General features: G+C 38.3%; 1 protein-coding gene across 2 annotated transcripts; it reads right to left on the bottom strand.

Moving 5' to 3' along the window:
- Positions 1–1,947: 1,947 nt before the first annotated feature.
- Positions 1,948–26,015, bottom strand: arhgap11a (Rho GTPase activating protein 11A). 2 transcript variants are annotated; one of them, XM_017476621.3, is made up of 12 exons: positions 25,352–26,015; positions 20,955–21,025; positions 20,635–20,731; positions 20,283–20,539; positions 18,649–18,812; positions 18,334–18,468; positions 18,085–18,159; positions 15,513–15,677; positions 14,575–14,695; positions 10,014–10,119; positions 8,526–8,667; positions 1,948–3,987 (listed from the first exon to the last, which is right to left on the bottom strand). In XM_017476621.3, exons 1-12 carry the CDS (start codon positions 25,472–25,474, stop codon positions 2,612–2,614), a joined length of 2,832 nt encoding a protein of 943 aa, XP_017332110.1. In that variant the 5' UTR covers positions 25,475–26,015; the 3' UTR covers positions 1,948–2,611. The 2 variants fall into 2 exon arrangements, with proteins under 2 accessions (XP_017332110.1, XP_017332111.1); XM_017476622.3 differs by lacking the exon at positions 18,085–18,159.
- Between the last annotated feature and the right edge of the window lie 1,819 nt (positions 26,016–27,834).

Genomic DNA, 27,834 nt, shown 5'->3' with positions numbered 1-27,834 from the left:
TGGTCCCATCAAGGGTACATCTTCTGTATATTGAGCCTGGACCTGTACACATATGTAATGTAATAAGGACCACTGATGTGTGTTTAAAGCGTTACTCTAAAAGCTATCAAAAGGTACTTTCCCAGGTAAGAGATACGCATACACACTAAAGGTACAAAAGTTAAATGGTACAATCCCTAGAAGGAAAAAGTACTCTTTCTTTTGGAGACTGTACAATGCAGAAGTGTGTGTTTTCAGGAATATTTTAAGTAACGATAAATAAAATTTATTAATCTTGTCCTGATCTGGCCGGTATGATTTTATATATCTGCCACCTTCTTGCCAATAGGTTATACAGCTGTAGCATTGTGGCTTTAAAATAGCCTAATTAAAGACACTGGTTTTCATACTGTTGATGCTTTTATTGTGCACAGAAACAGTAATATGTGATAGGGACTAATTGTACTTAAACAGGATTTGATGACCACATGGAATGCATGGGTCATGTTTCTGTTGAAGGCGAACAACTCCTTGCATTCACATTCACAGGAAACACATTACACAAAAATTCCTAGATTAAAGCTAGAAGAAGCCTCAAAAAGAAATCCAACCCGAGACCCCCAGACTGCTCCTAATTTATCAGGCAGATCGGAAGCAAACTGCGTACAAATCCCTTCTAATGGGAATGAAACCATCCGCAACGCTGCAACTTGTACATGCCTTTAATAAGGCAGGAGCTAAAGGGAGGCCTGGGTGCGCTCCATTACACTTGGGCGGATGTAGTTAAATCACCCTGGAGATCTACAGCTATATGCTCAACACGGCCAGTGCCAATCAGCTCCCAGACTCGGACCCTGAGCCAGCTACAATCTCTGACCCACCATGTAACAGCGTATGAGCGTAAAACACACACACTTACACATTTTATGAGGACTCAACTCTTGCTTTTGGTTTCTTAATTCAGATTAGAAAATATTTAAGGAAAAGAATTCAAGCTAGGGTGTTGAGATAGGGGTTGAAGTGGATTGTTTTCCTATAACAACACACCCTGAAGTGATTTATTCCACTTTATACCACAGAAATCTGCCAACAATTAAATAATGAAGGATTACATGCATCTTAAAAATTACATTCAATGCTGTGGAACATACATGCGACAGGTTAATTCCGGTTATCACAGGAATAGAGTTGCTCCCTCACCAGGCTGTTTTTCATTTCCTGAATTAATAAAAAAAAAAAAAAAAAAAAAAAAAAAAAAAAATGCAGCATGTTTCTGAGAAACCAGAAAGCACAATGGCCTCTTCCCAAGACTCTTCCATGGCAGAAAACGTTACCAAATCGATGATTATACGTTACCCTTTAATTAAATAACACATTTTAATTCCATTTATTATTACACTAAGGTTAAGGAGATCATCCACCATCCTGTAAATGAGATGTTACTATAGAAATGATTTATTAGAATGAGCACATGAATATAAACCTGTGCGCTGAATTATAGCTGGCTATAACACCTTCTGAGCAATCGGATTCCAGAATTCAACAGTGCTGTGGTATAAAACTATTATAAAATACCTGATGCATCAACACTTAATCATTTGCACAGCATGTCTCATGCTTATTTTATATCAGTGTCTTATCTTCACCAAGCTATAAAAAATACAGAAATAACAACATTGTGTATTGAGGATTCAGTACTCGAATGGGTGATGATGTGCCGCCGATTCTTTTTCCACTTATTTTGAATTTCTTTTCTAAAGCTTTCAGAGAATTGTGTGCTTGGGTCTGTTTTGTAATTCTCTAATCTCCTTTGTGGCTTTTAACACAACCCCTTGATGTTAAATAACCATTAATTTGATTTTATATATGCACACTTACATTTCTCTTAAGACACCCTAACAGAGGAACTCTATTAAAACGTGGAGCGCCATATTGTGGTGTACAAAGGAACTTCACATGACTGCAAGATGAGTTTGTAACTGCATTTTATGCTCATAAAAAGTTCTATAACATAAGCATTATACATAACAGATTAACATTTTTGATGTTTTGAAATTTGTTATAAAATGAATCTATAACACTGTTATATTCATACAAAGCCTTCGTGACACACAACAGTATTTTTCACCACTCATCAACATCACTGCTTAGGACTTTAACCATTCAATTTGGAATAAAAAGCAAATAAATAAAACGTAAACAAGACTGCTATCTAAAATCCTTCCATCCAGGTCACACAGACGTACACAGCAACTCTGGTGAACCCTTTCACTTCACAATTTCACTTCCTACATTCAATCTTTCACTTGCTTCTCGTATCGTTTCTTTAACAAAGTGTGGTTAAGCCCTCTGTCATTATATCACCCACTATTAATTTAGCTTCTGCTACATTAATAAAACACCCAGAACGATGTTCCATCATTGTTCAGATGTGTTCTCTCATCACATTTTTCTGGCCCATAACTTAACTAATGTCATGGTTGGACTGAATGAATGCATATATCACAACTACTACATTAAACCAAGAACAGCTTAAAAGCAATGTCACAGAATAAATTAAGACCCCTGAAGATGAAATTAAGAAATTGCAAAGCAATAAGCTGAAATTACTCATTTCAATTCTACGGTACTTTCACAGATCTATAGGTTTCATAGCTGAGAGAAGTGTGCAGTGTGTAAGTGGGTTCTTGGGTGAACCTCGGTACCCTTTCTCAGCTGTTTTAAGCAGGACAGACTTGGCTGCTTCTGATGTGGCACATTTAGGGGCTGATGATCCATTGTCCTTTGCTTTGGGTGCCACCATGTTGGTTACATCCCCCAAGGCACAATGCCTACTGTTGGCTGTCACTGGTAGCTTTGGCTTTGAAGTAACCTCATTATCATTAGGAGATGGGCAGGAGACCTCACCAGGTTGAGGTTGTTGTTGAACTCCACTGAAATAATCACTTTCTAAACTAACCGCATTAACCATGGAGGAACCTTCTCTTGTAGCACACCACCCAGACCTGACATTTTTCCTCTGGTTCAGAGAGTTGAACCTCAGGACTGACTGCCGTACGGGTGTTCGTTGGAACTTCAAGGGAGATCGAGATCGGGCTTTGGGCGAATTAATTGTCAGCATGTTGAACCGCTGGACATGGTCAGCCACTCTCACTTTACATGGTTCCATGGGTCCAAGTTTGGCTCTATGCTGACTTGAAGACTCGGAACACTTTTCCAAAAACAATGGCTCTTTGAACTTCACAGACCACAACGTATTCCGTTCCTCAGTTTTCTCTCTTCCTGAAAATGGTGTAGACTGAACTGTGATTGAGCTGTTGGGCCTGAAGGCCACAGGGCTTTGGAGGTCTAGAGCGTCAATCAGCTGGCTGCAGTCTGCAGAAGCTGCAGAGATGTCTCGAAACTGTGAGCTGCACTCATTGTCAGCACTCACAGACACTTGGTGGGTATCTTTGACTAAATCTGAACTCTCTGCAGCTTCAAACATAGTGCTGTCTATATGCAGAGGAGACAAGGGAACAAACTCAATTTGTTCAACAGTGATATTATGACTATCATCCTTCAAAACCTTCTGTGGTGTTTCAGCAGGTTTCTTCAGTTCACCTGAAGCTTGCAAAATAAAAGAGGAACATGAAGGTTCCTCTATTTTTTCTTTGGGTTCCTCTCTATCAGCAGAATGACTCTTACTGTCAGATTCAGCAAAAGCTCCACTGACTCGCTGAAGATTAGGAGCTGCCCGAGAGTCATCCTCTTGGAAAGACTCTGAACTAGCTAAGCTCTCACCACTAGCAGCACAGCAGAGGCTCTTCGGAATGGTGCTGACTATAGCCGGTTTCCTGATGACTATGGTTGGTTCTGAGCGGTAGCTGAGGTATGCTTTCATTGGCGTATCAGAGAAAGTGTGTTCTGTGATTCCGTCTAGAGTCTCCCTACTCCAGGACGTCCCGGGCTCTTCTGCCTCATGAGGGGTCAGCAGGTTGTCTTCAGATTTACTGATGTATTTCGTTCCTGTGAAGCAGATTTGGCAACAGCATTGTATTGCTTTCCTTCATACAACAGCCAAATACAAAAATGAATAACTGCGCAAGCTAGACCATTAACATAGCTCATTATGAAGTCATGTGACCAAATGCTGCACCACATTAACATCCTAAATATAAATAATATAAATTTCTAAGCAATATAAATTGAAGTTGTTCCCCAAACCTTTTCAAAATTGGACCAAATTTTCAAATAAGCAAACAAAATCTTATTAAATAACAGTGGCCCTTCCTAATCAGTTATGTACAGACAAATCTAAAACCAGTTAATAATAATAATAATAATAATAATAATAATAAATGTATAATTGATAATCAGAAATGTACATTAGCCTCTTAACTAAGAGTTCCCTTGAATAGGCTCCAGGCTCCCCCATGACCCTGTGTAATATAAGTGGTATGGAGAATGGATGGATAATACAAACACCATGTGTGATGACATCCAGGCCTCTTTCAGTATCCTGTCTGTGCAAAATTTCCCCATCTGAGTCAGAGCGCTATGGTGTCCCTTAAAAGATGTCATCACACATGGTGTTTGATTTATCCATCCATTCTCCATACCACTTATCTTACACAGGGTCATGAGGGAGCCTGGAGCCTAACCAAAGGGAACTTGGGGCACAAGTCGGAGGACACCCTGGGCAGGGTCAATGGGGTTCTCACACAAACACACAACACACAACACACACTACAGACAATTTGGGAATGCCAATCAGCCTACAATACACGTCTTTGAACTGGGGGTGGAAACCGGATTACCTAAAGGAAAATCACCGGAGCAGGGGGAGAACATGCAAACTGCGCGCACACAGGACATATGCGGGATTCGAACCCCCAACAGAAGGTCTGAGGCAACCGTGTTAACCACTCTGGCTGTCTGCTTTTCATTGTCTCTTAATTATGTTCAGAATAGAAACTTGGCTCAATAATATTTATTTTAAAAAAATCTGATTTCAGAATTGCCTAATTTAGAATCAACTTCTAATATGGATCTAAATCTGTCTGAATGTTAAAATTCTGCCTGATCTTGGTGCACACATGAAAACAGCACACTTATAAAATGTCCACATTCACCTACGATACTATTAATTTCAGTGAAAGCAAGGACTGCAAAAGACAAACGCATTGATGTATTTTACCAAGCTTTCGTCTGTCGAAATTGTTAATCTTTGATTTTATTACTAAACTTTTATTGAATTTTTGAAGATACCAAAAAAAATATCTTTGCAGCAAACTAACACAAGCACCTCTACCTTAGCATCACTGAAATGCATTATTTCCCACTCTACATTTACTTCTTTACTCAGATCTTGGATAACTAATCTGCTGAATGACTGAATCTGCTCTGCCTTTATTGGTTCATGCTCATACTAGCTTTCATTCTGATGCCACATGACAGTTTTCTGAATCACACGCAAATCAGTTTGTGTTAGTTTATGCACGCAAGTCAATGCTTATTTCTACACAACTTTGATGAATAAGGGCCAAAATTCTAAATTCAGCTTATGTGTAGGGCTGAAACTAAATAATTTTTTGATAATCCATGAATCTGTCGATTGTTTCTTCAGTCAATTGGATTAAAATGGCAATTTTCATTTTCTGTAATGGGGTTATAACATGTAATTGAATATAAAAGTAAGAAGTGTCATACACATAAGTAACACTACTGTGTTCAAATGAGTGAATGTGGGTTACAGCAGAACATAAAAAAATATATATATTAAAATAATATTGGAAACAACAACAACAACAAAAAAAACTGACTGTCCAAAAGCTATTTAAACTATATTAAAAATGCTAATAAAAAAAAAAAGCACAAACTAAGTGTTAACTGGTAAGAGGTTGAATGTTCTGCAGTAACACACATTCACTCATCTGAACACAGTAACATGCTTCTTTATTCCGTAAATTTACGGAAACACTTCTTACATTTATATACATGTTAAAACCCCAGTACAGTTACTGCTCTCATAAAAACACAATTACTTTTGTTTCTAAATATAGATAAATATAGCAACGCATATTTGATCAAATTGATATTTTAGTCAGTTACTGAGCTTCCTTGTGGAAGTGGAAATGATTTTGTTTGTGGTGAGTTAATGTGAGACTAACAGGAGGTTTTTTTTTTTAGAATTCAGTCAATGTTAATATGAATTAATAACATTCAATAAGTTAAGAAATCTTACTGTAATCTTCAGAATTGAGTTCATGTGTTAATGTTAATTAGAGTAATGTGTTTTCTGTTTATGAGACCAGTTACTGTGAAACGACTTGTTGAAATGGAGAGAATTATTTGAATTTCCTTCAGAATTGTGGAAATTATTATTAATTTAAAAGAAGGCATAAAAGACAGAACTATCGGTTATCGGCCGATATCACTCTGAATAGTCGGTTATCGAATCGACTGAGAAATTTATGGTTCACGCATCTCTAATATAAACTAATATATATATATAAAAATAAAACAGTATTCACGCATTACTTTTTATGGATGCACAAAAAGCACTGAATTAAACTACAGTTCTAAATTAATAATAAAAACTCCCTTTCACTGCACCTTATGGTTTCTGTTACTAACTGATTTTAGGCATATTATTTTACTTTTGATCATAGTGTTTTAATTAGACATTATAGATCTTACTTGTGCTCCCACTGCGAGTGAGGAGCAACGCGGCCTCGTTACGAACAGATCACTTCAGTTATAATAAACGACAGAACTTACACTGCAAGTGAGCAAATACAACATATAATGACAATAAACTTAAATTAAACTAAACCTTTTAAGCAACTTGTACCAGATTCCCCAACCCCTTGCACACAAGTTGAGCATTTTGGATACAAAAATAAGTTTGTGCTCGTGCATCACTGTCGTGCTTCAGGGCTACACAAACTCCACTTTATAAAAGTTCGATCTTTTTCAGGGTGTTTAATATAAAATGCCCCCCCTGCCTTAGAGGACTTGGAGGCGGCACACTTTCTTCCTCAGTCACTTGACGATTACGCTTCTGTTTCATGGTGACTGAGGTCGTGTTGGGAATAAAGGGTAATGTTGACCAACAGTAAACTGAAGAAAGTCATTGTCGTTGATTCTGGGTATCTGCTAAATCTACCGGCAACACATTACGTGCGTATGACATCATGTGCCACTGACTAGGATGCTGCTTATACTTCCAGTTAGTAAAAAAACTAATGTGTTCCATTTGAGATGATACTTTACTAAAATTCATGCACTAGACCAGTGGTTCTCAACTTTTTTGACCCCTAGCATATTTCGAACAATCCATAAGGACCCCCTCACCTCAACAACAATTATAGGCTATATATTTAACAATAATTTTTATACATGTTACTTTATTTTATTATTAATTATATTAACATTGGTCATTCAAAACTGAAGAAATTTCTTTTTATTGTTGTGACACTTAATTTGACTCTCAATTATCTTTTAATTTTATCCATCAATGCGACACTTGTCTACCACTTTTTTTTTGTAAATTAGCATGTCATTTTATTTATTTATATATATATATATATATATATATATATATATATATATATATATATATATATATATATATATATATATATATATATATATATAAACACACACTATATATATTTTCCTATGGACCCCCTGTAATTACACCACTGACCACTAGAGGTCCGTGGACCCGGTTGAGAAACACTGCTCTAGACGGTAGAGTACACAGTACATAGTGTAAATGAACAGTACGTCATTTAGGATACAACTTTAGCATTTACTATCTGAGGCATGTTTTCGGAACAGAAGTAACATAGTGAGTAAATGTACTGCGTGCAGACCACCATTGATAATCGTTGCCAGTGATTTTGATAATCGTTTATCATCAATTAGTTGTTACAGCTCTACTTAATATAAAACAAACACTCATGTTTTGGACAATCTGGATCATGGACTTTTCCTGAAGCAGCTCACTCTGTGACCTCGACTGTTTTTCAGATGCATTTTATTCATAGAAATGCGTTTTTCACCATCATGAAGTGACATCACTGACCAGTGTTATCCCCAGTGATGACAGACCCAACTAATCAACAATGAAATTTGTTGTTGATTATTTTAATTATCGATTAGTTGTTGCAGCCCTACTTAAGTACATAATGAAAATAGTGTTCTTAAAATTGCTGATGTAGTTACTTCATTACTTATACCTGTCTGAAACCAAATCGGCGAGAGAGAGGGGAAAAAAAAAAAAAAAAAAAAAAAAAAAAATACCGACTCTGCTTGGAGGGTCCCTTTCCCTGCCTGGTTTGCAGGAGTTCAAATAACTAGACACTGCATATGTAAAAGTGTCTGCCACTTGGTCAGATTTGGATGGTTTCAACCAGGTTAAAACTAAAAAGCTAAGGGGTCATTAACAAATTTGTAGTGCCCCTGTAATTAACTAGCTATTACATGCATCTACAAAAGGCACAGACAATCTTTTTCAAAGAGTGCAGTAAAATACAGTAAAAAAAACAAAGACTGACCTTGTGAAGTGTTGTTTGTCAGTACAGCTGGACTAAATGCAGCGTCTTTGAAGTGAAAACCGGTGACGCTCTCTTGCGTCGCTAGGCGCCAGCCAATGACCTCTGACCCCTTTGACACCGGTAGAGAATTTGAAATGACACTCTGTTGGAATAAAGGCACCTTCTTTTTAAATCCTGACTACATACAAGACCCATGTGTCTGCTCTTTGAAGTGCTGTGACATATTACATAGATGCAAAACTATGATAATATCAGAAATAAAAATCATTTAAAAAAACAATAATGATCAAGTGGCCAATGAGGGCAAGTATTAAGATACAGTTTTTATTTTGGAGCAAATAGACATCTCAGTATAATGTGTCAAGATATCAAGTATAAAGACAAAGCCAAAAGCAGGCCATCTGTCAGAAAAGCTTTCTATTAAAAAGCTTTGAAATAAACAGGTAAAAGGTTAACCATTAGTGTCTTTCATTCTTAAAATATATTTATTTTTAGTAGTCACAGTTATAGTTTAGACAGAACTAATAAACAATCATCTCTTCTCTTAATAAGACATAAATGTGCAAAGTTAGCCACCGCCACAGAAAACATAACATGAAGATACAAGTCACAAAGACATCACAAATTGGCTGTTAAAATAAACACACTTATTGCTCATCTTTCCCAAGTCCAGATGGTAATTATAAAAATGAAGGCACCTGATTTAAAAACAAAACAAAAAACCCCCAACCACACCCGTCCTTACCAACATGTCTTAATTCCCCGTCTAAAATGTACCATTCAGTAACCATTTCATTTTCTATCAAGTGCTGTGCATTTAAACAGGTGCTACAGCTCAATGTGTTGTGTCCTTATTTTCACTGAGGTCACACCTTCAGAAGACAACAGCCTGTTCACTTAAACAGGTACTGAAATGTAGTGTTTACTGCGAAAAGTACACATTTACAGTACATGAACAGCTGGATAATAATAGATGTTGCAGGCAATTCAGGATTTCAGATTTCCAGATACTGCACCCTTTGAAAGCAATTAACTATTCCTCTGCACAGAGGGCTTAAGCTTTCTGAATCAGGACGATATCTAATGCCTGATTATTATCCACCTGCTTTCTCTACCACTGACTGATTCTGGCTGTTAAACAGTTTAGACCCTCCAGTTACTATATTTTATTGCCAAAAAGAAAAACAAAAACAAATTATTTGCTAACAAAACAGCAGTAATTCAAAGGCAAATGTAAAAATCAAAGAAGTTGACAAACAGACACAAGGGTCACAAAATATCCCAAACCGCATAATATTAATGATTGTATTACAGCCTTTTAAACATTATCTATTAACGGCAAGTAAATTACCAACATGCCCAATTCTACATGCACATTACAACAAACATGCAAATTTGTATAGCACTGTTGAACAAGGAGACTGAGGAGGTTGATTAAAGTTGAATTGTGCAGTTTCTTGAGGAGGCAGACAGAGATGATGGACTTACACAATCTCGGCCGGTTTTCCCGAAGCTGAAGCGCAGACGCAGGGACTTCCTCGTCTCTTTTTTGGCTACCCTTGGGGAAAAGCAGCCAGCCTTTCCTGATTCAACTCTGAAACATTTCAATTTACAAATTATTTGCAAGTGATTTAGATCAGAGTTCATATTTCTTCTTATATATGCAAAGCAATTCATGGACTTGAATGTAAAAAAAAAAGTGAGCTACAAAACATATCCACAAGAGGGAACTATTAACACTCCATTAATCCTTCTTGGGCACAAAGTGGAAACTGGTTTGAAGCACTCAAGGTATTTTACTATTCGTTTCCTATATGGCTATTCACATGAAATTCTCACCAGACATCAGTATTAACTCAAGAAATCCAGATATACAAAGATTTCAGAACATTAAAGTCCATAAATAAAGTTATGTGTAATAAAGTGGAATGACACAGGAGAAAAATATTAAACATGCTAACTGAAATTTATTTAATACTTAGTGCCTTTGTTTGTAATGACAAGTGATGTTGCTTCCACTTGCGGATAATGGCCCCAGTGGTGCTTACTGGAGGATTCAGAAGTTTTGAAATATGTCTGTATACAAGTCCATTATTATGTTTCACAACAAAAAGGTTGCAAAGGTTGGGAGAGCTCTTTGCTTTTACCCATCATGAGATGTTTCTTGTGTGACACCTTTGTAACGAAAAGCCTTTTTATAGACCATCAATTTACTAAACCAGCTGATATTAATTTGCACAGATAGGGGGTATAATTACTTATGAATTTCAGCTGGTTCCTTGCCTTACCTTGCTTTGGAGAACTGATTTTTCTTAGTATGTTCAATACTCGTTTCCTGTGTCATTCCACTTTATTACACATAACTTTATTTATGGACTTTAATGTTGTGAATTCTTTATATTTCAGATTTCTTGAGTTAATACTGATGTCTGGTGAAAATTTCATGTGAATAGCCTCATAGGAAATATATTTACTGAATAAATAAATAAATAAATGCTGACGAATCCAATACTTATTTCCCCTACTGTATTTCCCCAAATTAAAACATTTAATGGTGGACATATGATTTTATCAATGCTAATGAGTAACATGATCCAACAACCTCTATACAATCCGTTAAATCCTTGACATGCATAAAAACACGAGGAAATTTAATACCAGAGCCAGACCAGTCGATATCATGGTACTATAAAAGTATGAGTATTAGCAAAGTAATGTGGATAAGACACAGATTATGTATTGTTCTTTAAACCTGATCTTTATGAACAATATGCCACTATAGCAACCGAAAATTAATGGCTAACTTTGTACAAGTCCACCATAGGGAGCTGCTTTGTTTGTTTTTTTTTTGCCTGCCTCCACCACCTAATCTCCCCTCTTTGAGGGACCACTGAGACTTTATTTTACTTTATTCATATTTGTAGATGTGTTGTATATTGTATTTAAAGGGCAGGTTGGGTGAGTGGTGGGTGTAGGACCTAACAGATGGGACAGTTGACGAGACACAACAGACAACACAAGTTGATGTGACATGGACATTATTGAGAGGATGTGCAAAGAGTAAATGTCAGAATGTCGGTTGAGTTAATTAACATGTAAAACACCAACTTTGGTTTCTGTGAATGTTGCGTGTATGTGCGTGTAATTTAGTTTCGTGTGCTTGAGAGTATTATGCTTGAGCTGTGTTCTATGGCTTTGGTTATGTGGTTTGTCTGTAGGGAATGTATTACGAAGCAATCCCCTGTTGGATGCAGGTGATGGGTGGTGTCCAAATAGAGTTCAATTTGGCAGTTTTTTTTTTATTGAGGCAGAGAATTGTGTGTGATAATGTTGTTCTTTGATTTCCAGTTTGTTAGTACGACTGCTGTAGTGAGTTCTACGGATTATTTAATTTTTATTATATAAAAGGTGTTGTTTTAACATGTGTTTAAGGTGAGTGATACCTTTTTCTACCCAAGTGGGGATGTTTGTTATCTTCACTTTGTTTGAGAAGTCAGGGCTGTCATATGAGACCGTGTTCAGTTAGTTGATTTTATCAAATTTCCACAAGGCTGTTAAGCTGTTAAGAGTCACTGCAATCATTGGGCTAGGGAGCTGTGCGTTAAGCTGAAGCAAGTATGCTAACCAGTCTTAATTGAATCATGAGACACATAAGTATGGCATATAAAGATTTGAATGCACACCAGATTTATCTGGATGAAATTAGTTTCACCGAACGGTATCTTTAATTAACATGAATTAAATTTATGTGAAAGGGATAAGTTTGGCAGTTTGTTTTGGCTATGAACCTGGATGATTGTCATACAGTCATATTACCTTGTGTGTGTGTGAGACAGAGAGAGACATACATACATACATACATACATCAACCATATAAAAATATGTTTATTAATTTGGCAGCCTCTAGTATGAAATGATTAGGGGGTTGTATGTTTCAGCAAAGCCAGACAACACACAGCAGCTTAATAAAGTTGAAGAATGTGTAAAGGACATTAGACACTGGATGCTTATTAACTTCCTGTTACTTAATTCTGATAAGACAGAAGTACTTGTATTAGGACCACGTGTAGCTAGAAGTAAGCTTTCTGATTACATAGTTACTCTGGATGGTCATCTGTGTCATCATGTGCAGGAAGTAAAAAAAATGTGATTACTGACTCCAGTCTTTCATTTGATGCTCATGCAGATACTATTACTAGGATAGAATTCTTTCATCTCAGAAATATTGTTAAGATAATAAATATAATGTCACTTCATGACGCATAAATATTAGTTCATGCTTTCATCACCGCTAGGTTAGTTTACTGTAATGCCTTCCTGTCTGGATGTTCCAGTAGGTACATAAACTCCAGTTAGTCCAGAATGCAGCTGCAAGAGTCCTTACTAGAACCAGAAAATATGACCATATCACCCCAATCTTATCCACACTGCACTGGTTCCCAGTGAAATTACGCACTGATTATAATATACTACTATTAACCTATAAAGCACTAAACGGTCACAGTACTTAAGCGAACATTTGGTCTTGTATAATCCGCCACGCCTACTTAAGATCAAAAGATGCAGGCTATTTGTTGGTACCTCGAATAGTGAAGGCTACAGCAGGGGGAAGAGCTTTCTCTTACAAAGCCCCACAGTTATGGAACAGCCTTCCAATTAGTGCTCAGGACTCAGACACAGTCTCTGTGTTAAAGTCTAGGCTGAAAATGTATATGTTTAATCAAGTTTACCATGAATAGACTTTCTTTTACACAAAGTACACAGTCTTCTCCATCACAGGATATTAAGCATATCTAATGATTTCTCCCTCTCTTTACCTCCCTCTCCCTTTCTCCTTCTGTCGAGCCACACATGATTTTATGGAGATGCCAGTGATCCTGACCCGTTATGCACTCCGGACCTGCCTGATCCATCCTGATGCTCTACCTCTGGATGGGGCGCTCATCAACTGGAGGCTATAGCCTGGAGATTGCTTAGGATGGTACCGCAGGAAGTACCATGAAATGGTTTTAGACCTCAATTCCACATGGACATTCTCACTGTGTTGCTGGGACTATGGTTGCTACTATGACCTTGGAACTGCAATTACCACATACAATTTTACACTCGACTTTACTACTGACTAGTTCAACAAAGACTTCATGTAAAAACCATAATGAACTTTATTTTACTTTCACACTATCTGTTGTTACCCAGATGAGGATGGGTTCCAGTCTGAGTCTGGTTACTCTCAAGGTTTCTTCCTCATATAATCTTAGGGAGTTTTTCCTTGCCACTGGCTTGCTTATCAGGGATAAATTCACACACTTAAAATCTGAATCCTGTGCTTATATGTTTCTGGAAAGCTGCTTTGAGAATGTCCATTGTAAAAAGCGCTATACAAATAAAACCGAATTGAACTGAATAAACAGCTGTTTATTCATTTATCTCTAGAAAGCTATGCATGATGCAGGGTACTTTATGTGAATATAAAGTGGCTTTATACTTGTAGCTGATATATGAGAATCATTTTTAATCAGCCTACAGGTTCATGCTCTTCTGATTGTTTTTATTCCTTGTCTTGCTAACGGGCTCCCCCACGCAGTCGCTGTGGAGACAACCCACACTAAGTAAGCAGCAAAGAGATTCGTCCAAAACATTCAATCTTTTTTTTTAATTTAGAAAATGAATACATGCCATAGCACACTAAATAGGATGAGAATAAATGTTCAAAAGGCTTTCTTCATCTAACAGAAAAGATCAAAAAACATCTGCCGGAAAAATCACAGCGGCGTCTATCTGAAGAGGACATTATCGGACGACCACATAATTTAACCTGTGATTTTCTCAGGGCAGGAAGGACAAAAACTCTGACACAAACAAGATGCACCTAAACACAAAGGAATTACTCCAGAACCCAATGTAAATCTAATCCTATCCGAAAAGAAGAAAACAATAATTATGTATTTATTTCTGATAAAACAGCAAATTTCATTTAAAACAGACAAAATCGCTGTTGCAACGCAATGAAATGCAAAATTCTTCCCTGTTCAGTCAGAAGGTAACATACCTGTTTACTTTTCTGTGGCTCAGTCTTTTGCTCTTTCTTCTTGCTGAGCTGACAGTCAGACGGCTACTTTTACCAATTGAGGGCGAGCCACATGAATCCAGGGCTCCTGAGGCACTGTGGACTGAGAGAACCAACAATGTAGATGTAATCTGTTCATGTTACAATAATGTGCCAATTTCTATTACAATGAGAATAAGAATAATATTATACAATGATATACAATAATATTATACAATAATATACAATAATATATAATGAGAATAAGAATAATAGAGAATAATAAATTCAATAAGAATTATTTTAAACAGTCCCAACAGTATTTTGACATTTTCTGATCACAGAAGGTAACGCAAAATCAGCTCGGCAATATTCGGAGTTTGCAAATTTTCAAAACTGCAGCAGATTTGGGCCAAGATGCATCATGTGACATCACAGCACACATTCAACCAAGGCCCTCAATTTATGTGCATCGAACAGGTACAGCTAAAAAGGCTTATTTACCAGCAAACAGTACTGCGAAAGACTGTGCAAAACAACTTCATGCAGTTGCAATTGAACACCAGTTCATTAGTTTTCTGCAAAAAACACGCTTGCAAGTTGCATCACAAATTTTGAAAAGAGCCACAGCAAAATCAAGCATTTCTGGCCGAAACAATCACAAAAAAAAACCTCTGAAATCCTGTACGGACAGATTGAAGATGATACAATGTTAACACAATGTTACTAAAACTAAGACACAAGGAGTTTAATTCTGAGAAACATCCATTTCTAATGACTGTAAAAGAAATATGTATTCATTAATAGAACTACAGAATGTTAACACATTAACTTGTTATTAAAAAAAAAACGTTTGGTGTGACCAGCCGTCTTAACTGGCAGAAGATAGCATCTGATGTTGATGTTGATTGAGACCTTGTCCATGTTTAAGTAATCTGTACCTGATCCAGGTGTGGAGATTCCTCCAAAAAAGGCATTCGGTAGAAGGTCCAGCCCGAGGTTCTTGATAGACCTCCGCTTCTTGTTGGAGAGTCCATAACTGTGTCCTGACTCCAGAGGCAGTTTGCGCTTAGGCGTTCCAACAACAGGGGTCCCAGCAGAAATGACTAGATATTAAGATTTGATTCAGTTAACATAATTTAAAATGTAATTTAAAAGTTAGCTTTAATGATGAACATGAGTAGAAGCATGTTTGCCGAAGCAGCTACTAAGCAAGTCAGCATTTCTCAACTACATCACCCATGGCACATGTTTGTCTCTTCTCACAGACACACAGTATGGCTTTTAGTAGCCTACAGATATGCTTGTTGTAAAAGAATACGATTTGTTTCAGCAATTTCCTGGTTATTCTTGTTTAGACCTAATTTCAATAGTCGGTCTACTCGAGGCCATTAATACAACGCAATAACACTGATCGGCCATAACATTAAAACAACCGACAGGTGAAGTGAATAACATTGATTATCTCGTTACAATGGCACCTGTCAAGGGGTGGGATATATTAGACAGCAAGTGAACAATCAGTTTTCAAAGTTAATGTGTTGGAAGCAGGAAAAATGGGCAAGCATAAGGATCTGTGCAACTTCGACAAGGGCCAAATTGTGACGAGTTGATCAGAGCATGTCCAAAACGGCAGGTCTTGTGGGGTGTTCTCTGTATGCAGTGGTTAGTACCCATTAAAAGTGGCCCAAGGAAGGACAACTGATGAACTGGCAACAGGGTCATGGGTGCCCAAGGCTCACTGATATGCTTGGGGAGCGAAGGCTAGTCCTTCTGGACTGCCTGGGTAAGAGATTGCACCAGGATGCACTATGGGAAGAAGGCAAGCCGGCAGAGGCGGTGTGATGATCTGGGCAATGATCTGCTGGGAAACCTTGGGTCCTGGCATTCATTTGGATGTTACTTTGAAATGTACCACCTACCTAACCATTGTTTAGGAATGTTTTGAGGAAAATGACCGAGTTCAAGGTATTGACTTGGCCTCCAAATTCCCCACATCTCAATCCAATAGAGCATCTGTGAGATGTGCTGAACAAAACAAGTCCAATCTCTGGAGACCCTGCCTCACAACTTACAGAACTTAAAGGACCTGCTAACATCATCTTGGTGCCAGATACCACAGAACACCTCGAGAGGTCTTGTGGAGTCCATGCCTCGATGGGTCAGAGCCGTTTTGGCAGCACAAAGGGGACCTGCACAATATCAGGCAGGTGGTTTTAATGTTATGGCTGATCAGTGTATACCAAGTATAGACTTTTTTGTTCCTAATAATAACCGCATGTGTAATGGACGGGTAATTGAGAAACACAAAACACAGTGGCTGTTAGAAAGGCACCGGATAAACTGAAAAACAATTAAGGAAAATCTTTTAAATGTTTGGAAAATCATACAGCAAAAGTAGGCAAGGAATAAGCAAGGCACATTCAGACAAGAGGCATCTGAAGGAAATCCATCTTTATTTAATAAAAGATGCTATGCATTCTCAGTCTTTAAGACAGTTCCCAAGCAAGACCAAGCAGGCAAGCTAAGAACTAGCCCTTTATTTTATGTAGCAGAGCAAGCATGTCTGCACCAGAAATAAAGACTGAAAATCTTTAACAAAACTTCCAACCCAAGTAATTATGTACAGCAAAACTTGTGTTTCACATTTTTTTTTAAAAGCCGCAGCAAGCAGATTATAAGAAACACTTTACTAAATCCAAATCATTGTTTCCCAGCCTATTCCTCAGAGCCCCACAAGCTGCACTTTGCTTTATTCCACTCCCAACACAGCTGAATGAAGCAACGCAATACACTCAATCCTGTTTATTAAATGCTGGGAAAGAAAAAAGAAAAAAAAAGGACAGTCTAAGGGTATTCAACTAAAATTTGTGAAGGTCCTGTTTCATAAAATTCTTTCCTAACAAACATATGGATAAATGTCACTGAAAAGTAACAACACCTAACTTCCAATGTTTAACCATTTGTTCATGGCTATAAATAAGACTAAAATGAGAAGTGGTCCTGGTGTTTCACATCACCAGTATGAACAGATGAGATCCGTTTTGGACTAGAAGCAGGAAAGATAAACTCATACTTCTTTGTCCATTTGTCTGTTTTTGTACAAGTCTGCTCTTCCTTATTTAGACCAGAGGGTTTAAAGTCAATTTAAAAAAAATACAAAAATCTGTGTAAACTCTCCCTTTTCTGGCCTCTAGCCATGAAGCAGGTCTCTAGGCTTACAAGCTGCGTTCAGCTAATTTACACAAATGCAAGTGATTGGATACACCACAGCAGAGGATGTGCTACAGAAACTGTGCTGGTTTATGATTAGAAATGTGTGGTTGCCGTTGAACCATAGCCATTTCGCCATTCCAAATGCTGTCAACATCTACACTGTGGTCCACTAGGGACTAGGTTGAGAAACATTTGCTCTGAACACATGTGTTGTAGCTTAGCTACTGAGGTAAAAATAACATTTATGCATTCAACAGACATGCAGCAAAGCCTAACCTGAGCATACTGCATACCCACCTGTTCCATCAGGCTGAGGTGTATCTGAAGGGGTTCTACTACTTTTTAACCTAGTCAGAGCTCCATTTACCATATCTGGAATGCAAGACAAAATCACTCATCTGTGAAGGCCTATGTTTAAAACACCGAGCTAAGACAGGCCTCTGTTCCATAGTATGTCCTGTTACAAACTCACAAGCAGTAGTTTACATTAAAACAGTGAGGTTAGGGGAACTAAGACCACTGTTCTTTCACACATCAAGCTCTTACCTCCAATACTGCGTCTGCATCTCTTTACACCCGAGGGTGTGATTCCCTCCTCCGCAGCATCTGAAGGGGAAAACACTCCAGATCCACAACCTAGCATGGCTGGAACTTTGGCCATAAGGAACTCTGGTACCACACCTTAAAAAAAAAAAAAAAAAAAAAAAAAAAAAAAGAGCACAAACTCATTCAGAACACAATTGAACTTTATATAATTTAGGACTGAACTGTGGATTGAAGCTATACTGTAGATAATAAAACAGTAGATTACTTTTGCTAAAGATTCTTCTTCATCTTAATTAGTAGTAATGAATTAAATACCTAGATCCTGAGAGTTATCAATGAGGCACTGCACTACAGCAGCTTGAAGCTTTAGTCTTTTCTCTGTGCTGGCGTTCACTTTCTCTGTTCCGTCCCCCCAGTGAAAGAGGTTCGGGGCGAAAATGACCGAAAGATTGCTGCTGTCCATCTTGTTTTCAGCAGATCTGTGACAAAGGAGAGACTGATTGCAGTCCTTATTCTCTATACATACCATAGTCAGGTGAATTGTTCCTTTCACTTAATTATACAAAAAAATTTTTTAATTAAACTTAGCTGAAGAACTGCAAATAAAATTCTTAGTAAAAGTAGAGGTTCAGGTCATTTTGCGTGATCAATAAAAGGTGGCGGTTTGTGAGATCGGCAAGTTGAAGCAGATGATGTACAGTGTTACTCTTGTCATCATAATGGCTTCTTTGCAGTATTTGCACACTTGTTCATTTAACTGTGCTGATGAAAATCAGTGTAAAAGTAACTGTTGCTCATTTGGGACTTCCTGTAGTTTTTATTCCGATTGTATTATACTACTCTGAACAGGTCACTCGCCCCGGTGAGCATAAATATTTATTCAGTCGCACAAAGTACTTTTCAGTCGCAAATGCGAGTGAAATGGTTGCACTGTAGAGCCCTGTTCTCTGTGGAACATAATTTTAATTAGGATGTTTAAAAATAAACATTTTATGCTTGTTTATTTATCAATTAACCAACAGTTTTTGTCATTGCTATTATTTTAATTCATTAACAGTGACCAAGAGCAGAGAGTTTACATTTAACTGTTCATGATAGACCTCCTGATTAAAGCTTAAACAAAAAAGGTTGGTATCTGGATCGGTTTCGGTCGATCAACATGACAAGATATCGGTATTGGCTGTAAAAATCCTGATCGGAGCATCAGTAAAGAACACCATTAAACTGAAGCGCTTTGCGTCTGGCAGGGAAATGAATTCACCCAATCACATCCTATATGAGATTATTCAGATATATACAGAATACACAAAGAGCGGTTTGAGAATTGGGAAAATGTCTAATAGTGTAGCTTTAAATATATTTAAGAGGAGCAGACTTCAAAAACTGAACATTGAGGTTTTTTGTATTTGTTTACAAGGTAGAACATGTTAATGATTGTTTTTTTGCATACAGCCTGTAAAATTAACTGAAAATATTACATTTAGTTTATCAGAAGGTAAATTCATTTGTCATGGCTCACACTATGTTCCCAAATTGTCATAATTGACAAGCTCAAGTTTTCTCATGCTAATTCGTGCGTTAAATTGTGGTACGTTAACGTTACCATCGCTAAAAAATTTAGGAGTACGGTTGAAATTTAGGTTTTTGGCTGTGCATATAAATTTGTGTAATTAGGAGTGCTCCTAAAAATAAGGAATGCTGAAAATGGGGTTTTAAAAACCTCTCTTAGCTAAACACCAATTAAATGGCAATCTATAACACAGCTACTGCCCAAACTCCTCTTCCCTCATCAACATGCATGAGCCATGAAGAAATTAATCTCCACACACGTGTTGCAACTAGACATGATAAACCAGAGCCCTAGACATGGGCACTAAATCATGACATCTTTAAATCACACAAGAATAATGACAATGAGTGGTGAAGTCATACAGACATTTTTAGCTCACCTCTGAGAAACCATTTTCAGGAAGCTGCAGAAGTAGCGTAGAATACTTAAGTTCTCATGTGCCAGCACACAGGACAGCAGGAGGGTTGCTGAGGTCCTCTCCTCCGAAGTTGGCAGCTCCTGGGCTTTTAGAAAGCTGCTCTGTATGTCTGTGGCTACAAGAGGCTCAGGCAGTTCCCTGAAGAACTGCTTCAGGAGTCCGGCTATATCCGATGGCAGCGCAGTGGACAGGCACTCTTCTGCCTTATCCAACTTCACCTACAGAGTCAGAACAACGCAGGCACTGTTTAACACGAAATCGCAGTCAAGGCCTCTGAATGGGAAGTCAAAAAAAGTCAAGACGGGTCACCCACCCTAAGTGCCTTCACTCGAACAATAGAACCTGATTTTCTAAACAGGCCCTCTGTGTCCAAATGGCCCAGAAGGAATGTACAGGCATCCACTAGGAAGCTGAATGAGGAGACAGATGTTAGCACTGTTGTATAAAACACTATTATTTTGCACATGTGGTACTTTTACTATAGACTTTAATCTAGTTCTAAACCTCTGATTGATTTTAAAAATAAAAGTAAACTGGTTAACTGGGTTGCAACTGCAAATCTGGAAACAATCAATGGCAGAAAACCTAAAGTAAACTGAGTACAAAGATTTTAAACAAAATAAACCATCTTACCAGGGTAGATCTCCATAGTCTAGCACATGACAATGTGATAGACTTTCTAAAGCCACTCCAAAGACCTTTGTCTGGAAAGAAATAATTTAGCATGTCGTCAGTTTATTGAAAGGATCTGCAAATGTGATTATAATTTATTTTCACCAGGTTACAAATCCTACATTCATTTTTTTTTTAAAGGAGCACCTGCAATACTTCTGACTCTCATTACTACAAGCCTACACAAGAGAAAAATGTCAAGATGGCTGTTGAGAGACATTACATAGCTGTGGGGCACAACCCTGTTTCTAATCTAACTGAACAGATCTCAAAGGTCTGCCAAATGAATGAATGTTTCAATTTTGTGTATATGACAACCAAAACTCAGTCATATACACCTGGTATTTTGAATGCACCTCCAGTATTTAATTGTGATCAGATTGTATAAACATCTTTCTGCTGGAGGAAAGCTGTCGCACACATTTATTACATCAGACTTCCTCTGCATATGTTTTTAGGCAGAAATGTCTGAAAAGTTTCAAGCGCGGGGTCTGCTAATGAAATGTATAAATGAATGGGAGATTAGACGCCAAAGGAAGTTATGCCAAGCAGCTACTTTAAACTCTGCTGTTGTAATGATTACATATTTTCCAGCCAGGGCAGTCGTTTGTTGCTGTGTGGCATGCTTTTGCATTCACACCACAAATGTGATGTGGCCATATGCGTCCCAGACCACATTTGAAAGCATTTTGAGTGATCAGATCATAATGTTTCTCTGAGACACACTAGACCGCGTTCACACCTGTACTTAGTGCTGTCCACTTATCAGATCATCCAGGACGCACATTAAAAGCCAAGTGTGAACACCACTCTGTGTGATGACTGAGTTTTCTGTGCAAATATGAACACAAGAAAATCCTCTAAAACAGTCCACAAGCAAACGGTACTCAGATCACCTCTAGAGATGGCCTCTGTATGGTTTGGTATGTGGTCCACTGGATTTGCAACTTAAGAAAACAAAGTGGTTCATTTCATGCTTTAAAAGGTGTTGTCGCACTTGGTCCTTTTCAGGGGTCTGAGTACGATTCGCCTGTATTTTTGGCATAAGATTTTTGGCCCTTTTAAAGCTTACAGTATAGTTCACTAAAACATACACTGCGATCACAAATTACTCCAGGCTCACTTACCCACACCGCTTTACAGTGCCTGATTAAATTTAAAAAAAATTACAGCAGAAATATATGGTCACAAGATAATCTGTGATCTAGAGGACAGTCAGCTGATGTCAAGTCAGCCTCTCTATGATTTGTTAGACAGAATTCTTGGTACAAGCCCCTGTGCAAACCCAATGGATGTCATAGAGGGAGGACATCAGAGAGGATGATAATGGTACATTTGTTGCAAAATTGCTTTACCTATTTAGAACTGATATAGAACTGTTATGCCGTTATTTTCATGATAAAGTTGGCTTAATAACATTTTTGTCATTTGCGTGTCTGGTTTCCAAAAATCACAGGGCAGAATATTTTACATGTGGCAGGTTTTTACAAAGCCATTCCTTTTTATACTTCTAGAAACTACAAAACTGGCATTTTAGTCCAAAACAGAGCATGGTTTGCATGAAAAAAATGGTAATGCGAAAGCTGTCATGCGAACCGGGAAACACACCACGGTCCCAAACCCAAGACTACCTGTAGGAAGTGGTCCAAGTTCGGCTGCAACGGAACTGAGCAGTGATTCCAATGAATGTGAACATAGCTCGTACTCGCTTCCACGCTTATTCAGGACGTAAAGTAACCTCCACACGTTTTAGCCGATGACGACATCATTCGTTTCCATAACACGTGTACCATGAGTGGCAGGGGAACATTGAGGGATACAGAAGAGCTCCACTGTTGTGCATAACAAGCAGCAAACGTTTGTCACGTGCCCAGTGTGAAAAACCACCTTAATGACATTTTTATAATTTGCGCGTCTAGTTCTTAACCACAGGGTATACAGAATATTTTATATATGGCAGGTTTTTACAGAGCCAACAATTTTTATAATTCTACAAACTACAATAAATAAACAAGCAAGAGGTCGAGGAGGAAAAAAAAGCAACCGTATGAACACAAACAGGTCCTAGACCTCATTACTGCTTAAGTGTGAAAAAGATAACTGGGTCCTTTTTCCACTTGGGTCAGCTCTTGGTCCACTTCAATGGTTCCAAGTTCGGTTCTTTTAAAGATGACTCAAGTGTAAAAACACCCTAACAAAACAGGTGAAACACACTAACGGCTGCCCATGGGGTTGTGTGGTCCAGCGACAAAGCAAGCAGTGATTGCTAGCAACAGGACACATAGACTAATAGGCTAGTAGAGACATTGTGGTATTAGTAATTGTACCAGTGCTCGCCAAGCACTTAAAGGGATAGTTTACCGAAAAATGTTAATTCCGTCATCAATTACTCACCCTCATGTCATTCCAAACCCATAATACTTTCGTTCATCTTCGGAACACAATTGAAGACATTTTTAATGAAACTCAGGAGATTTCTGTCCCTCCAGTACAGTCCATGTAACCAAAACTTTCAAGCTCTAAAAAGTTCATAAAGGCATCATAAAAGTAATCCATGTGACTCTAGTGGTTTAATCCCAAGTCTATGAAGCGACACAAATGCTTTGTGTTCGCAAAAAAAAAGTCTCTATTCACAAAATATTTTCACTTATGCATAGATCTCCCACACACGTTCACAAGAGAACCAGGGGGAGTGCGTGTTGTGCTGACGTGAGATCGGACAAAGGAAATGCAAATCCTCCTCTATGTTAAAATCGGCAGACATCTTTGTCACAAAGATTGTTACGGGACTCATTTTTGTGCACAACGTCCCTCTTCCTCTGCTGTAAACAGTGCAGCACTTCCGGGACCCGTTGTATCGCGTTTTATGTCCAATCTCTCTTCAACACAACACGCATGCATTATGGTTCTCTCGTGAACATGTCTCTGAGATCTTTTCGGAAATGAAGATATTTTGTGAATAAAGACTTAATTTTTTTTGTTTTGTTTTTGCATGCACAAAGCATTCGTATCGCTTCATAGAATTGGGATTAAACCACTTATCACATGGATTACCTTTACGATATCTTTATGAACTTTTTAGAGCTTGAAAGTTTCGGTTACATGGACTGTAAATGGACGGACAGAAATCTCGCCGGTTTCATTAAAAAAAAAAAAAAAAAGTCTTCATTTGTGTTCCGAAGATGAACGAAAGTTATGGGTTTGGAACGACATGAGGGTGAATAATTGATGACATAATTAACATTTTCGGGTGAACCATTTACATTTATTCATTTAGCAGACGCTTTTATCCAAAGCGACTTACAAAGTAGTGCTACCAGTAGTGCTACCATATAAGATCCGTTAATTGAGTTCCAGAAGAAGCAAAGTGCAGAGAGTAGAGGTGTAAGTGCCAGAGTAAAGTGTTTTTTTGTTTTTTTTTATGGGTTGGTTAGGTGTTCACAGAAGAGCTGGGTCTTTAGCTGTTTTTTTTAAGATGGTGAGAGATTCTGCGGCCCGGATTGAGGTTGGAAGTTCATTCCACCACTGAGGAACTATTCCTTTAGGAGAGTCACAAGTAGGTCTAAGGCAGTGGTTTTCAACGTGGGGTCGCCAGGGGGCCTCAACAATTTGGTGTGAAAAATAAATAAATACATAATTTTCTCTTTCTCACTCTCAGACAACCACACACACAATCAATTCCTAATCTAATGTAATGTAAAGATGCAAAATGTAATTAATAATAAAAAAAAGGGGGATATATTCAGAAGTCTGTATTTTTAATGTGTTTTAAAGACATCTTGCAAAAGGGGGGCCTCGGTCGAATGTGAATGCCATTTGGGGGGCCTTGCCCTGGAAAAGTTTGGGAACCCCTGGTCTAAGGCATAAAGCATGAGTTGTTTTGGTGGTTGTGCAACATAAGTCCTTCTCCTTGTTGTTCACAAGCTACACCTTGAAATAGGCTCTAAGTAATCTCCTACATAAAGTGCACTATGTGCATAATTACACTTTTGCATAAAAAATCTCCTCTCCAGCATTGTTTATTGCAAAAATGTGTCAGAAAAGTGTATAATTGTTCTGCATTTCACAAGAAAAACGAATTCTTCCGGTTGCAGTGTGCAGCCACTGAAACTGAGGTGTTCATTTGCTTCACTCTCGTGCATGAAAACCTAAGCAGGAAATTGTGCAACTTTTCCCTGTAGTGACTTGCTAAAATAAATCACATATGATGAAGTGTGAGTGAAAACCTTCTGTAAATCCTCAAAAAACAAAACAGACTCAAACGCGCAGCTGAAACTGTTAAATTTTAAGTAAAGAAATCAAAAGGTACACAATATTACACAGCTGAGGTTTTGCACAGACTGGCTGTTTTTACTCACCGCACTGCCTGATGGGGACTTGTTGCTTTTGCATTTGTTCCAGTTCTTCGTCTTGATGGCGAAAGTTGCCCGAAGGTGCTGCACAACTGCAAGACGCACCACATTTCTCTCTGCGGTCTTCATACTTTATTTATTTATTGCTTTATTTATTTAACCCCGACACACTAAGCTTTTCAGTTAAGCTAGATAGCCAGGAGCGCTTTCAGCAAACAACGTACTGGAGAAGTTTGACTAGTCTGCGGTTCTAGCTGTTCTTACTCCATTCCCACAGAGCAGAAGACTGTCAAACAAAACCAGTAACTCCAAACTTGCGTCTTATCAGTCGAAACTATTCGTCTTTAACCGCATAAACACAACCTAGCCAATCACCTGGAAAAGTGCTGCTATTTACAGTAAGCTATCTCGTTCACATTAACGTTACGTTGCTATACAATCAGCATACGCGCTGTTAGCTAACTAGCCACCGTACCTGTTTAACATTCCTCCTTCTGCATTTGCACATAATACGAATTATAACCGTCCTCTATATTAAACAACAATAAATGTTCCCGTCCTAACACACCCGTTAGCTAACTTTTAGCTTTCTAACTACTTCCTTTGTGGACGTGTTTCAAACGGCAGCGCCACCCCACAAACACAACGCCATTGGCTACACAACAATGTTCAAATTTCGTAGCCCTACATTACTGCTGTCTGATTGGTCAATCTCCAGTCACGTGCTTTTTACTCAGCAGCGCTAGCCTGTGGCAAAAATGCCGTTAAATAAAGAGCTAAACACAAAACAACTATTAGGCTACCCGTTTTGTCAGCATAACTTATTCACTGTACTGTAAGAGCCGAAAATAATTAGAAACAGTTTTTTTCGGTGCGATAACCAGTGAAAACTTTAACTTTATTCAAGTTTATTATACTTTCATCGTCTTCATCAAAAAACAAATGAGCTGTGTGTATGCGGCAGCTCCGTATAAAATGTGTACAAGTAGGTTGAAGTACCGTAGTACAAGCATGGTAGTGTCACGTTTGCCATAAAGTAGCAGAGTAAATCGTAATAACCATAAAGTACAACAGTGAAAGCTTGGTAGTATCATAGTTACTATATAATATTTAATATCTCAAACTATGGTGGCATCACAGTTACCACAAAGTACCATAGTAAAACCATGGTAGTATTATAGTTACTATAAAGTACCATAGTAAAACCATGGTAGCATTATAGTTACTATAAAGTACCATAGTAAAACCATGCTATGGTTAACATAGTCAATTTTCCTTAGGGTGTACTGTATATGGCTGTGAATGCTCCACCACTGGAGCTGGTTTCTTTCCATTGATGGTGGTACAGAGGGGCTGAGAAATTGCAGACGGACGCGCTATGATGGTCACGTGACTCTCTGACTCGCTAGAACGCTGAACATCGATCTACGAACATAATTTTGGAATTCGAACCCAGCGATGACGCATATGACGTGCTGATGACGCATATTTAAAAGCACGCATACAAGCAAGGTGCATCATATTTACAGCTGAGTTCTTGCTACCGAGCAACAGGATAAAAGATGGCGGATAAGTTATATTATTTTCTGCCGTCATTCCTTAAAAACTGGCTAAAATACCCAGACAGTGAGGAACAGGGTGAAGTTGCAGCCGGAAGAACAGAAAGAGAAGAAGTTTGGGAAGAAGCAACAGAAAGGGAAGAAGTTTTGGAAGAAGCAATAGACATGGAAGAAGTTTGGGAAGAAGCAACAGAAAGGGAAGAAGAAGTCATGGATGACGCAACAGAAAGAGAAGTTTGGGAAGAAGCAACAGAAAGGGAAGAAGAAGAAGTCATGGATGACGCAACAGAAAGAGATGTTTGGGAAGAAGCAACAGAAAGAGAAGTTTGGGAAGAAGCAACAGAAAGGGAAGAAGTCACGGATGAAGCAACAGAAAGGGAAGAAGTTGGGGAAGAGGCAACAAAATGTCAGGGTGTGACCACAAAACCTGTCCATAAAATAGGACATGTCATCTGCAGAAGAGTTACAAATGAGAATGGGACTAAAACCAGAATGGACCAGAGAGCATGGAAGCCCTTTAATGCAGTTCTACGAGGCATGGTTCTTCATTTACGCAAAGACACCTTTGACTTGTGCAAGACAGACCATGCCATTGAACTGCATCATGCCATAGCATACCCTATAGAGTGCAAAAAGAGGCCCCATGTGCTGAGCCTCAGGACCGCAGACTCCAGACACTTCTACTTCCAAGCCAAGAGTGAAGAAGAGCAGATATCATGGGTTGTGACCATTAACTACGTCGCCGCTCGTTTCTCTGCTCCTCCAATCACTCCTGTTTCGCGCGACATTAATACGCATTGCCCTCAGATCCTTCCTTCATTCCCCACCTATCTGTCTCTAGAGCAGCAGTTACAGTGCTACAAGGAGCAGGTACAGAAGGTTATGGGACATTTACATTACTATCAGTCATTGCCTGTTAGGGATGGTCCT

This window comes from Ictalurus punctatus, chromosome 9 (assembly GCF_001660625.3).
Source record: "Ictalurus punctatus breed USDA103 chromosome 9, Coco_2.0, whole genome shotgun sequence".
NCBI classification, from domain to species: domain Eukaryota; kingdom Metazoa; phylum Chordata; class Actinopteri; order Siluriformes; family Ictaluridae; genus Ictalurus; species Ictalurus punctatus.
Note: the sequence above shows the minus strand (reverse complement) of the source record. Positions and strands in the feature narration are given on the sequence as shown.

Excerpts from the sequence above, each read along its gene's own strand:
- arhgap11a (XM_017476621.3), bottom strand. The coding sequence starts at position 25,474 with ATGAAGACCGCAGAGAGAAATGTGGTGCGTCTTGCAGTTGTGCAGCAC. Across the intron at positions 18,469-18,648 it reads TGATAACTCTCAGGATCTAG|GTGTGGTACCAGAGTTCCTT; the intron begins GTATTTAATTCA and ends TTTTTTTTTAAG. Across the intron at positions 3,988-8,525 it reads GACAAACAACACTTCACAAG|GAACGAAATACATCAGTAAA; the intron begins GTCAGTCTTTGT and ends TCTGCTTCACAG.